The 13,649-nt window shown below is 36.4% G+C and overlaps 3 protein-coding genes across 7 annotated transcripts in view; 2 read left to right on the top strand and 1 right to left on the bottom strand.

Annotated features, from left to right (window-relative positions):
* Positions 1-8,475, top strand: LOC140045576 (uncharacterized). Of its 3 annotated transcripts, none has more exons than XM_072090544.1 (5): positions 1-348; positions 782-916; positions 1,107-1,224; positions 7,787-7,901; positions 8,052-8,475. In XM_072090544.1, the coding sequence occupies exons 1-5, from the start codon at positions 159-161 to the stop codon at positions 8,184-8,186; spliced, it is 693 nt and encodes a 230-aa protein (XP_071946645.1). In that variant the 5' UTR covers positions 1-158; the 3' UTR covers positions 8,187-8,475. The 3 variants fall into 3 exon arrangements, with proteins under 3 accessions (XP_071946645.1, XP_071946646.1, XP_071946647.1); XM_072090545.1 differs by having other exon boundaries at positions 4-348; positions 785-916; positions 8,052-8,459; XM_072090546.1 differs by lacking the exon at positions 1-348 and adding an exon at positions 583-619 and having other exon boundaries at positions 8,052-8,455.
* Positions 8,300-13,310, top strand: LOC140045574 (protein GUCD1-like). Of its 3 annotated transcripts, none has more exons than XM_072090541.1 (9): positions 8,300-8,362; positions 10,619-10,700; positions 10,835-10,906; positions 11,072-11,171; positions 11,636-11,730; positions 11,847-11,937; positions 12,045-12,111; positions 12,313-12,384; positions 12,903-13,310. In XM_072090541.1, the coding sequence occupies exons 1-9, from the start codon at positions 8,323-8,325 to the stop codon at positions 12,998-13,000; spliced, it is 717 nt and encodes a 238-aa protein (XP_071946642.1). In that variant the 5' UTR covers positions 8,300-8,322; the 3' UTR covers positions 13,001-13,310. The 3 variants fall into 3 exon arrangements, with proteins under 3 accessions (XP_071946642.1, XP_071946643.1, XP_071946644.1); XM_072090542.1 differs by having other exon boundaries at positions 8,315-8,347; XM_072090543.1 differs by lacking the exon at positions 8,300-8,362 and adding an exon at positions 8,518-8,675.
* The window catches only part of LOC140045572 (centromere/kinetochore protein zw10 homolog), a 20,056-nt gene continuing 19,695 nt past the window's right edge, over positions 13,289-13,649 (bottom strand). The window contains exon 15 of the mRNA XM_072090538.1: positions 13,289-13,488. Within this exon, the coding sequence (XP_071946639.1) occupies positions 13,381-13,488 (108 nt within the window). The 3' untranslated portion in view covers positions 13,289-13,380. The remainder of the gene's footprint in view (positions 13,489-13,649) is intronic.

The following is a 13,649-nucleotide window of genomic DNA, read 5'->3' as shown; positions in this document are numbered from 1 at the left end:
CTGACTTTAAAGCTGTCTTTTCGGCAATAAATAAAGACATTTTTTACAGTAAATGTTGTTCTAATAGGCCTAAATGCGTACGGTACACACAGACCGAAACCACTACCAGGCCACTAGTCGCGCTGCTATCCTATTGACTTACGCGTATCTGTACGCGAATGCGCATTAAGTTCCTCATGACAACAAAACTCGTATCAGAGATCGCATCGGATGTGTTTACAGCACCTTACAGTGTACCGGGTGGTTTTTGTGTGGCCTGGAGATCGTGCAGGATGGGAATTTCGATAAGTTTTCCTGTTGCTCCTAAAGAAATATATTTTACATCTCCAGCAGCTTTCATGCCAACAGGCAAGTAGATCTAGAACCTAGTGATTAACTAAACTGACAGGGAATAATAACCGACGGAATAGATAAATGGGGGAGGGGGAGCGGTATTAGTGGCACGTTCCAACCATGATTGATGTAAGACGTGTGTGTGGTGACGTGTGTATGTACGTACGTGCCATCAGTCGGCGGCCTGGCCCACGCGTGCACTAGGACTCCCATCACACACCCGCCCCTGTAGAACTGCCAACTAAGAACTTTTCTATCTATAGCATACTTCATTAGGCCTACTACCGTAATAATTACGGTATTCTATACTAGACTAGGCCTACTTCTAGGATTTTAATACCTAGGGCCTAGGCAGGCCTGTCCTCTAGGCCTAGGCATAATTTAGTAATTATAATATGCCTAGGCCTAGGCTAGGCCTACTTTCTAAATATTATTATTATTCAAATAGTAGGTCAGAAAAGAGAATTTGCTGTTAATGAAAGTACTTTGGAAAAAACAAGATTTGAGAACATAACAGAAAAACACTTTAAGAATATTATTGAAAACCGACAAGAAGCCATGGAGGCAAAGGCTAAATTTGAAGGCAAGAAGATTATAAATATTAAATAACTTTTTGAACTTAAAATAATTAATATAAAATATAGTATCATATTTCAAGTGAATGCGACCTATATAGAATACAAACCTTACCCGATCGTATTAAAACAAAACCTAAATATTATTCGTAAGAATACCGTGCGCAGTTAAATAATTCTGTCTTATATTTAATATAGATATACGTGCGTTGGCTAATAAATACACACAATGGACCGAAGCAGATATATTTGACTTTCGGCTACTCTTTCAAGAATTTGATCTAAATCATGACGGACTAATCGATTTTGAAGAGTTGTAAGTGGATATCATTGTACATGTTCGTATTTGTATGGTCAGCTGATAAGCTCTCCAGTATTATTGTTCGTGTTTGTATGATCAGCTGATAAGCTCTCCAGTATTATTGTTCGTATTTGTATGGTCAGCTGATAAGCTCTCCAGTATTATTGTTCGTATTTGTATGGTCAGCTGATAAGCTCTCCAGTATTATTGTTCGTGTTTGTATGGTCAGCTGATAAGCTCTCCGGTATTATTGTTCGTGTTTGTATGGTCAGCTGATAAGCTCTCTAGTATTATTGTTCGTGTTTGTATGGTCAGCTGATAAGCTCTCCAGTATTATTGTTCGTGTTTGTATGGTCAGCTGATAAGCTCTCCAGTATTATTGTTCGTATTTGTATGGTCAGCTGATAAGCTCTCCAGTATTATTGTTCGTGTTTGTATGGTCAGCTGATAAGCTCTCCAGTATTATTGTTCGTGTTTGTATGGTCAGCTGATAAGCTCTCCAGTATTATTGTTCGTGTTTGTATGGTCAGCTGATAAGCTCTCCAGTATTATTGTTCGTGTTTGTATGGTCAGCTGATAAGCTCTCCAGTATTATTGTTCGTGTTTGTATGGTCAGCTGATAAGCTCTCCAGTATTATTGTTCGTGTTTGTATGGTCAGCTGATAAGCTCTCCAGTATTATTGTTCGTGTTTGTATGGTCAACTGATAAGCTCTCCAGTATTATTGTTCGTGTTTGTATGGTCAGCTGATAAGCTCTCCAGTATTATTGTTCGTATTTGTATGGTCAGCTGATAAGCTCTCCAGTATTATTGTTCGTGTTTGTATGGTCAGCTGATAAGCTCTCCAGTATTATTGTTCGTGTTTGTATGGTCAGCTGATAAGCTCTCCAGTATTATTGTTCGTGTTTGTATGGTCAGCTGATAAGCTCTCCAGTATTATTGTTCGTATTTGTATGGTCAGCTGATAAGCTCTCCAGTATTATTGTTCGTATTTGTATGGTCAGCTGATAAGCTCTCCAGTATTATTGTTCGTGTTTGTATGGTCAGCTGATAAGCTCTCTAGTATTATTTGTTCGTGTTTGTATGGTCAGCTGATAAGCTCTCCAGTATTATTGTTCGTGTTTGTATGGTCAGCTGATAAGCTCTCCAGTATTATTGTTCGTGTTTGTATGGTCAGCTGATAAGCTCTCCAGTATTATTGTTCGTATTTGTATGGTCAGCTGATAAGCTCTCCAGTATTATTGTTCGTGTTTGTATGGTCAGCTGATAAGCTCTCCAGTATTATTGTTCGTGTTTGTATGGTCAGCTGATAAGCTCTCCAGTATTATTGTTCGTGTTTGTATGGTCAGCTGATAAGCTCTCCAGTATTATTGTTCGTATTTGTATGGTCAGCTGATAAGCTCTCCAGTATTATTGTTCGTATTTGTATGGTCAGCTGATAAGCTCTCCAGTATTATTGTTCGTGTTTGTATGGTCAGCTGATAAGCTCTCCAGTATTATTGTTCGTGTTTGTATGGTCAGCTGATAAGCTCTCCAGTATTATTGTTCGTGTTTGTATGATCAGCTGATAAGCTCTCCAGTATTATTGTTCGTGTTTGTATGATCAGCTGATAAGCTCTCCAGTATTATTGTTCGTGTTTGTATGGTCAGCTGATAAGCTCTCCAGTATTATTGTTCGTATTTGTATGGTCAGTTGATAAGCTCTCCAGTATTATTGTTCGTGTTTGTATGATCAGCTGATAAGCTCTCCATTATTATTGTTCGTGTTTGTATGGTCAGCTGATAAGCTCTCCAGTATTATTGTTCGTGTTTGTATGGTCAGCTGATAAGCTCTCCAGTATTATTGTTCGTATTTGTATGGTCAGCTGATAAGCTCTCCAGTATTATTGTTCGTATTTGTATGGTCAGCTGATAAGCTCTCCAGTATTATTGTTCGTGTTTGTATGGTCAGCTGATAAGCTCTCCAGTATTATTGTTCGTGTTTGTATGGTCAGCTGATAAGCTCTCCAGTATTATTGTTCGTGTTTGTATGATCAGCTGATAAGCTCTCCAGTATTATTGTTCGTGTTTGTATGATCAGCTGATAAGCTCTCCAGTATTATTGTTCGTGTTTGTATGGTCAGCTGATAAGCTCTCCAGTATTATTGTTCGTATTTGTATGGTCAGCTGATAAGCTCTCCAGTATTATTGTTCGTGTTTGTATGATCAGCTGATAAGCTCTCCAGTATTATTGTTCGTGTTTGTATGATCAGCTGATAAGCTCTCCAGTATTATTGTTCGTGTTTGTATGGTCAGCTGATAAGCTCTCCAGTATTATTGTTCGTGTTTGTATGATCAGCTGATAAGCTCTCCAGTATTATTGTTCGTGTTTGTATGGTCAGCTGATAGGCTCTCCAGTATTATTGTTCGTGTTTGTATGATCAGCTGATAAGCTCTCCAGTATTATTGTTCGTGTTTGTATGATCAGCTGATAAGCTCTCCAGTATTATTGTTCGTGTTTGTATGATCAGCTGATAAGCTCTCCAGTATTATTGTTCGTGTTTGTATGGTCAGCTGATAAGCTCTCCAGTATTATTGTTCGTGTTTGTATGGTCAGCTGATAAGCTCTCCAGTATTATTGTTCGTGTTTGTATGGTCAGCTGATAAGCTCTCCAGTATTATTGTTCGTGTTTGTATGGTCAGCTGATAAGCTCTCCAGTATTATTGTTCGTGTTTGTATGGTCAGCTGATAAGCTCTCCAGTATTATTGTTCGTGTTTGTATGATCAGCTGATAAGCTCTCCAGTATTATTGTTCGTGTTTGTATGATCAGCTGATAAGCTCTCCAGTATTATTGTTCGTGTTTGTATGGTCAGCTGATAAGCTCTCCAGTATTATTGTTCGTGTTTGTATGGTCAGCTGATAAGCTCTCCAGTCAGTGGTGGCGCCAGCGGGGGGGCTACGGGGGCTCTAGCCCCCTCGTCGGGGAGCCTAGCCCCCCCCCCCCCCCCCCCCCCCCGTCGGGGAACACGGGTACTTTTTGTCGGGGAATATAATATACAGTAAAAAACGTTCGCGTTCACTTCATATAGCTTGTTCAGCGCCTAGAAAACCACGACGTTCCATTGACCGTGAGAGTACGTCAGAGGGCTATTATGCACTTTTATGCATTCATTTATTGCCAGCGATCTAACTTACTACTAAACATTTAGCGCACTTGTCTGGCGGTATCCCTTTGTACGAATCGTTCAACGTTGAGTCAAGACGCGTGATATCAAGTTCCATCCAGGGACCAAAATGTGTAATGTAGTTATTTTCCAGGCGAAGTTTACCGAGGGTTACCGAAGGGAACACGGGTACTTTTTGTCGGGGAATATAATATACAGTTAAGTAAAAAGCGTTCGCGTTTACTTCGTAGCTAGCTTCAGCGCCTAGAAAACCGCGACGTTTCATTGACCGTGAGAGTACGTCAGAGTCATATTATGCACTTTATATGCATTCATTATTGCCAGCGATCTAACTTACTACTAAACAATAGCTAGGTTCGCACTTGTCTGGCGGTATCCCTTTGTACGAATCGTTCAACGTTGGGTCGAGACGCGTGATATCATGTTCCATCCAGGGACCAAAATGTCTACTGTAGTTATTTTCCATGCGAAGTTTACTGACGGTTACATCGTGTACTGCGTCGACGTACGCTACACTACAGCAAAAACGAATTATGTTAATTTTTCGTATGTTCACCAATTTTTTAATTTACAGGTAACCTTCTGTACCGTGGGGCACCTAAAATAAATTTTTCATCCATTACTAAACAAAAAAACATGCCATTTTCGCTTAGCCAACATCTTATTATAGCTAAGTTATTACATTTTCAATGTCCTGTAATGTCATGAATTTCTCACCACTCGGAAGTCCAGATGGTACGCACGCATACACTTGGGAGGAATAAACTTATTTCCCCGACTGAAAAAGGTCTACGCTTGCGTTTTTTAAGCCTCTAGGCCTGATGTTTCCGAAGTATAAAATGCAATTTTTTGAAGACCTGTAGCTCTAGTTTTAAACAGTTTCTTAGCTCAGCCCCAACAATAAAGCTGGTCATATTTCGAAGTACAAGAAGTGCATTTTCCGGGACCTAACATCTCTATTTTTCAAACATTTCTTAGCTCAGTCACAACCTTGATAGGGACTTATATATTTTGTTTCATGTTTTGAAGTATAATAAGTCCAATTTCCGGGACCTCCAACTCTATTTTTCAAAATTTTCTTTGAACTTTTATTTTTTAAATTGAAAAATATGGATTGAAACAGTCATCGCGCATCGTTTTTTTGCACGCAGTATTTTATTTATGCATTATAAAAAAATGGAAAAAATGGCTACCCTAAATCTGATTAAAATGACCTCAAATGACGCTAGAACGCGTTGCTTCCGGGGGCTTCGCCCCCTGGACCCCCACCGGGGACCCTTGGCGGCCCTCTGGCCCCCAGCCTAGTGATGCTCGCATAGCCCCCTCGTCGGGGAATGTAGCCCCCGCGTCGGGAAGATCCTGGCGCCACCCCTGTCTCCAGTATTATTGTTCGTGTTTGTATTATCCGCTGATAAGCTCTCCAGTATTATTGTTCGTATTTGTATGGTCAGCTGATGAGCTCTCCAGTATTATTGTTCGTGTTTGTATGATCAGCTGATAAGCTCTCCAGTATTATTGTTCGTGTTTGTATGATCAGCTGATAAGCTCTCCAGTATTATTGTTCGTGTTTGTATGGTCAGCTGATAAGCTCTCCAGTATTATTGTTCGTATCTGTATGGTCAGCTGATAAGCTCTCCAGTATTATTGTTCGTGTTTGTATGGTCAGCTGATAAGCTCTCCAGTATTATTGTTCGTATTTGTATGATCAGCTGATAAGCTCTCCAGTATTATTGTTCGTGTTTGTATGATCAGCTGATAAGCTCTCCAGTATTATTGTTCGTGTTTGTATGATCAGGTGAAAAGCTCTCCAGTATTATTGTTCGTGTTTGTATGGTCAGCTGATAAGCTCTCCAGTATTATTGTTCGTGTTTGTATGATCAGCTGATAAGCTCTCCAGTATTATTGTTCGTGTTTGTATGGTCAGCTGATAAGCTCTCCAGTATTATTGTTCGTGTTTGTATGATCAGCTGATAAGGTCTCCAGTATTATTTGTATTGTTTGAAGGTTTGCATGGCGAAATCAAAAGTTGATATAAAGTTTGCGTTACACCACGTGTATGTTCTGAAAAGAACTGTTGAGTTTCTCGACGTTTCGATCAATATGCTTTGATCGTCCTCAAGAGTGAGAATGCACGTAGCGTTAAAAACATATTTTTCGTGTGATTTATGTTTTTCCAGCCTTTTCTAGTAGTTTTACCAACTTTTAAACAATTTCGACTTAAAATTACGTCATACGAGCACGTCGAATTGGACAATTTTCGCGCGTTTTTTATAAAAAAGTTCAAAAATGTTTCAAAATTATGCCCTTTTTTAAACAGTCATAGATTCTAAACTACGTGGTGAACTTTTTAAAAATTATATATTCTGGAAGTTGATGAGTTGTAGATATCGGATCATGAATCAATATGGCTAACCGGACATTGTGTCGTCATCGTATGGCCACTCGAATATAAAATGTAGGATTTATGTCTCTTTCGTCATAGCTCATCACATTTAAAAGAGCGCATGACCTATCCGTATTCCATTCCCCCACCCCATTTTTAAAATATTGTCTAGGTCAATCAATTATCTTTCGCATGATTTACCATTTTTAAAATTTGTGATAACGTCATCATGTGCAAAAGCGTGAATAACTTTGTTCACTTATTCAACATTCCAATAAATTTCAATATGTTATAGCTTCTCAGAATGAACAGTTAACTTATACTCATGATTAAAATGTTTTCTTGAAGTTCATGTAAACATTTTGCGCATCGGATATTGTGACGTCATTATATGACCAGTTGAATTATAAAAGTTTTATTTTCATATTTTGCGTCATAGTTCATGAAATTTAAAAGAGCGCGCATCCATATTCTACGTATCCAAATTTCTTCCAACAGTTTAATATGTCGTTCAGATAATTCCCTTTCGAATTTGCTATCTATGTGCTTCATTTTGATGATGTTTTATCATGTTAAAAATTAGATTAAAAGATGGTAATTTCATCTATGCTGCACTGTATATAGTATGTATACAGTATATAGTGTATACTGCGTATATACTTAGACACAAAACAGAGAGCACACTAACAACATCTTCTTTTCTTCAGGTCACAATAGCTTAATCGTTTTTATGTGCGCAATATTGTAAACGTATGACGTGCACGTGGCGTTTTTGTGCGGAACCTAACTCGTTCATAGTGACGAGTTCAAATCTAGTGACAGTATAACGTATGACGTGCACGTGGCGTTTTTGTGCGGAACAACCTAACTCGTCCATAGTGACGAGTTCAAATCTAGTTACAGTATAACGTATGACGTGCACGTGGCGTTTTTTTGCGGAACAACCTAACTCGTCCATAGTGACGAGTTCAAATCTAGTTACAGTATAATATAAGGTAATATAATATAAGGTTTCTCTTTTTTGTTAAGAGTGATAGCGCTGGAAGATCTTGGTGATACGTCATCGTTAGAGACCAAAAGGGCGTACTTTAATGAAATCGATATAGATGGATCTAATAGTATTGATTTTGAAGAATTTATTGAGGTAAATGTTGGTGCTTTTAATAATGATCAAACACTTTCAATATGTATTGAGGGGAAATAAAATCACAAGAAAATTTCACTGTTGATATTTTTAATAATGATCAAACACTTTCAATATAATAAGTGAATTTAATTTTACTTTTGTTTTTAGCTTATAAATGCAGTATCAAGTGAATCGGCATCAGAACACACAGCACTAGGAAACGTATGTCAAAAGGGCAACGAAATAATACATATTATCAGAGGATTGGACGTATTTCAACAAATGGATAGTGGACTCTTTTGAGACAACAATTACATTTAATTACTTTATACTGTATAACGTCAAAATTAATAAATAACTAATAATTGGTATGTAAACACATTGGGGACAATTTATAGTGATATTGCGGCAACCTATCGAGCAATACACTAGTACACAAATGGCAAACGGAAGTTCAATTAAAAGTGAGAAAACAGAAGGTAAACGGTGTATACAGTATTTAATTCATTGGACTAGAATCTAAAGTAGTCACTGTTCACTATCATTTCGGGTTTGATTTTTATCGATTTGGATGGACTACATAGTAGGGCCTACTCGAGGTGTGCCGCCGCAGATATTATCGGTCGCGATAAAAATCAATCCGATAGAATTGTTGTATGGAGCGCCGCTAGCCAAGAACGTACTTTGTTGCTCGCAAGAGATAATTAGAATATTATAGAGGGCGCTATATAACCATGGGCAATATCGAATAGGTTTTCGGAATATTCTGGACTTGTGAAGCTGAAGCCCTAGGTTTGAATCCCATCAAAATCTTTTTTTTTAATAGTTGTGTGAGATTATTTAGGAAGCAGCCTAGATCGGTATATAGGAAGTAGATCTCATGCATTATGATTCCTGCCTCTCTTTCATACAAAATGTTGCTATTGCTTTCATTATTACATTTTTCTGGGATGATAAATTGTTTAAACTACATTTTTTTTTAAATCGCTGGGGAGGTTGCAAATTTACATAGTGAGCAAATATTATACGACATTTCAGTTTAATTTTACAGGTCAGATTTTGGTTGATCCCAAGTAGGACAACAAATTAGGCAATGAAATGCATTGACATCACAACCCAAAATGAATGGATACCACCAAAGAATATATATCACAAGAATAAGTATTCCGCGATTTTTGCATGAGAAATTTGTAACAGAGAGCTCCAGTGAGTGATGCCCGCCCTCATAAGGGCGGATGTATACATACTAAATAAGACTTGATTTAATAGATATTTATACATGTCACATTAAATAGAATTATGATAATAGTTTTTGCAATTGTAAACTATTTTATAATACATATTTATTAACAAACTAGTGTACATTCACTTTTACAGACAATTATTTACTAACATGCTAAGTTAGTTCACAAAAAAGGCCTAACACAGCAACACCAAAAATCAACGAATCGTTACTCAGCACAGCCTATTCTTTACCATTGCCGTGTACTACTCTACGCCCGGTAAATTAAGTATTGTTTTTATGATATAAATTAGTATAAAATACATGTTATTAATAGGACAAAATGTTAAATGTCATTAACATTTATTTGTTTTACCAGAAACAAGTTAAATATAGGAATATTATTAAACTATCCTTCGTGAAAACGCGTAAACACCAACACGCCCGGTCACGCTATCGTAGCTCCCGGTTGATAAAGCAAACTGTTTATACGGCAGTTTTTACTAAATAAATTGCATAAAACGAACAATTAAATATCCAAATAGTATTTAACATGATGTTGGCATGTAGTTGATAACATTTTTTATCATAAAAATACTACCGGTGGTCTAGCCTTTGATTATTGAAACCGTCACAAAAAGTTGTATACATCCCAGATACATCCACACTTATGGCGGCGCCCTACCACATGGACAATATTACTGTTACAGGGAAAATCGCGGATTACTCATTCTTGTGATATATATTATTTGATACCACCAAATGCCATTGGTACAGACCCTGTTGTACACTGACCCACATATTGTATAGTATGTGTATTCTGTTCTTTAGGTTGTATATGCCATCATGTACCACTCGTTTTACAAGAGAAAGATTGGGCCATTGGTACAGACCCTGTTGTACACTGACCCACATATTGTATAGTATGTGTATTCTGTTCTTTAGGTTGTATATGCCATCATGTACCACTCGTTTTACAAGAGAAAGATTAGGCCATTGGTACAGACCCTGTTGTACACTGACCCACATATTGTATAGTATGTGTATTGTTCTTTAGGTTGTATATGCCATCATGTACCACTCGTTTTACAAGAGAAAGATTGGGCCATTGGTACAGACCCTGTTGTACACTGACCCACATATTGTATAGTATGTGTATTCTGTTCTTTAGGTTGTATATGCCATCATGTACCACTCGTTTTACAAGAGAAAGATTGGGCCATTGGTACAGACCCTGTTGTACACTGACCCACATATTGTATAGTATGTGTATTCTGTTCTTTAGGTTGTATATGCCATCATGTACCACTCGTTTTACAAGAGAAAGATTGGGCCATTGGTACAGACCCTGTTGTACACTGACCCACATATTGTATAGTATGTGTATTCTGTTCTTTAGGTTGTATATGCCATCATGTACCACTCGTTTTACAAGAGAAAGATTGGGCCATTGGTACAGACCCTGTTGTACACTGACCCACATATTGTATAGTATGTGTATTCTGTTCTTTAGGTTGTATATGCCATCATGTACCACTCGTTTTACAAGAGAAAGATTGGGATTGTGGAATTGCATGTAGTAAAATGGTCTTACAGTAAGTTAGACAACATTCACACATAAAATATGACATTCTTAATGTCGTCAATGATGGAAAAAATTTAATAATTAGCTACTAAAACTTACAAAATTAAAGGAGTTAAACAGTTGCTTATAATATATTATTTTTAGATATTTGAATGCAAGTAGTTTTGAAGAGGACAAGTTTGCATCTGTCTGTAAGCAACTTGGCTTTGACACCAGGTTGGATGAGTTTTAAACATTTCAAAAGCACACATTGTTTACAGCAAGTAATAAACCAGACAGTTAACAAGTTATAAATTATTGTAAAATGACATAGTTGATACTACCACACCAACTAACATAAAGTTTATTAATCCTTTCTTTTAACTCAAAATTATTTCTTAGTGTATGGACTATAGACATTGCCAGTATTTTCAATGAATATAACATTGATCACCTGATGTGCACACAAACACTGGGTGTTGATCATACCTATGAAACAGAGGCAAGTATAAAGTAATAGCATGATTACACAACTATTCATTTAGTACAATACAAAACTACTATTCAGTGAATATTTATGGTATATTACCATGTGTATATTAACAGTGGGGTCCTTGGTATATTACCATGTGTATATTAACAGTGGGGTCCTTGGTATATTACCATGTGTATATTAACAGTGGGGTCCTTCTATTAAAAAAAGGGGGGGGGGAGATGTTAACTAAAATTAAGTTAAGGAATTTTTGGGATCACTACTAGATTTCATTGTTGTTACAAGTAATACATTAATTAGATTTTTTCCCCCAAAAATCATATTTATTTCTGGAGATGAAGCTAGCTTGATGGAAGGCATTTAAAGCAAACTCTATTTATTATCTCTCAAACTTTGTGTTCTGTTCTCATTGTTATGTTATCTTTAATATATACTAGGTAGTAAATGATTAAATCCATTCCTTCTTTATGCAGGCTTTCTACCAAAACAAATCATTCTCATACGAAGAAAAGCGAATAAACACTTTATTTAAAGAGGCAGCCAGTCTTGGAATGCGTATAAAGAAGAGGTAAGAGTATCACTATTATTTGTTTCAATTTGATAAATTATCATGCTAGCTATACACTTTGAAGACCAAATTTGATTGAATTCAAATATTTAAAATGTTTGAAATGTTACTTCTAGATCTGTTGATATTGGGGAAATTATAAAACATCTCAAAGCTGGTAATGTCATCATAATTTTAGTTGATTCCAACATTTTGGAACATCATGATGTAAGTATACCAGAACCAAAATATATACCAAACCACACCCTGGTCCCAACAAGTTGTTAATTAGTTTATTCATAATAAAACCATGTGTTTGTTTTTTACTTGTTTAGTCGGAGTTAACCACAAATTCTACCAATGAGATAATAAGAAATGAAGGAACTCAAAATCAGTATCAAGGTAGGAATTAATAAGATAACAAAAAATGTCTTGCCGCTTATAATATGAAATGGTTGTAACAAGACTAAATTAATTAAAACTACTGTATGCAAATAGTAGATAGGAAAAGCATTGATAAGCAGCAACCATGGGGGATACAATAAAGTGAAACTGAATAACTACATTCCTTTTCACTATGATTCATCATCTTTTGTTATACAGGACATTTCATAGTTGTTTGTGGTTATAATCTTGACAATGAATTCATTACATATAGAGACCCAGGATGTCAAGGTAAAGTACCTCCAATTCATTACATATAGAGACCCAGGATTTCAGGGTAAAGTACCTCCAATTCATTACATATAGAGACCCAGGATTTCAGGGTAAAGTACCTCCAATTCATTACATATAGAGACCCAGGATGTCAAGGTAAAGTACCTACAATTCATTACATATAGAGACCCAGGATTTCAGGGTAAAGTACCTCCAATTCATTACATATAGAGACCCAGGATTTCAGGGTAAAGTACCTCCAATTCATTACATATAGAGACCCAGGATGTCAAGGTAAAGTACCTCCAATTCATTACATATAGAGACCCAGGATTTCAGGGTAAAGTACCTACAATTCATTACATATAGAGACCCAGGATTTTAGGGTAAAGTACCTACAATTCATTACCTTTCAGGATAAAGTACCTCCAATTTATGATTTGAGTATTAGTACTGAATTTGGTTTATTTTCATTATGGTAGTTATGGTATCAATCTTATCAATATAAATGTTCTTTGTTTTGTTCACACTCACAGGCATGTTTCACAGTAAATTTGACAATTTTGATGAAGCACGAAAGGCACATGGGACTGATGAGGACATTCTATTTATATACACTGAAACAAGAACGTGAATATATTGTTCAAGAATCTAATTTAAAGATACCAATTCAGCAACATCTAGATTCAATACTGACTTTCTGATCAGATTTTACGGAAAATTGAAGTCACCTTTATTAAATATTTGTTTTAATATGCAAATGATTTATAACATTGTACAAACCATTTGAACCCATAAATACAATAAAATTTACTAAAATGCTCAAATGAAATGCACCTGCACTTGTATTGGTAGTGCATAGGCACAGGCACACATTTTGCCATGCTTGCATTATTGACAATGAACGGAAGGTTTTACTTGCAATAAATATTAGTACAAATGAATAGTATTGTCAAAGTCTTATATTAGTTATGCATTGACTCTACTATCTACATCAGTTAGTGCTATGTAATCTCAAAGTCTTATCTTAGTTAATGCATTAGCTCTTCTATCTGTATTCTTGAATAGTGCTCTTATTAAGCTTTTTACTTCGTTTGGTTGGAACACCACTGCTAATGGGCCCTGCAAAAACAAACAACAACAATTTGATAATATGAACAACAATGTTAAAATCTAAATAAGGCTTCAAAGTGGTCATGTTGTAAGTGGAAACCAAGAAACTTCAGAACGTTTGAGATTCAACAAATCCATTAAAATGGATACTATGCAATCTTCTCTACAAT

This window comes from Antedon mediterranea, chromosome 3 (assembly GCF_964355755.1).
Source record: "Antedon mediterranea chromosome 3, ecAntMedi1.1, whole genome shotgun sequence".
NCBI lineage: Eukaryota > Metazoa > Echinodermata > Crinoidea > Comatulida > Antedonidae > Antedon > Antedon mediterranea.
The sequence above is the reverse complement of the archived record's forward strand: the minus strand, read 5'-3'. Positions and strand labels throughout refer to the sequence as shown.

Coding starts and splice junctions, on each gene's coding strand:
- LOC140045576 (XM_072090544.1), top strand. CDS start 159: ATGCGCATTAAGTTCCTCATGACAACAAAACTCGTATCAGAGATCGCA. Junction 349..781: donor AGCAGCTTTCATGCCAACAG/GCAAGTAGATCT, acceptor TTATTCAAATAG/TAGGTCAGAAAAGAGAATTT. Junction 917..1,106: donor GGCAAAGGCTAAATTTGAAG/GCAAGAAGATTA, acceptor TATTTAATATAG/ATATACGTGCGTTGGCTAAT.
- LOC140045574 (XM_072090541.1), top strand. CDS start 8,323: ATGGCAAACGGAAGTTCAATTAAAAGTGAGAAAACAGAAG. Junction 11,172..11,635: donor ATCATACCTATGAAACAGAG/GCAAGTATAAAG, acceptor TTCTTTATGCAG/GCTTTCTACCAAAACAAATC. Junction 11,731..11,846: donor GGAATGCGTATAAAGAAGAG/GTAAGAGTATCA, acceptor TGTTACTTCTAG/ATCTGTTGATATTGGGGAAA.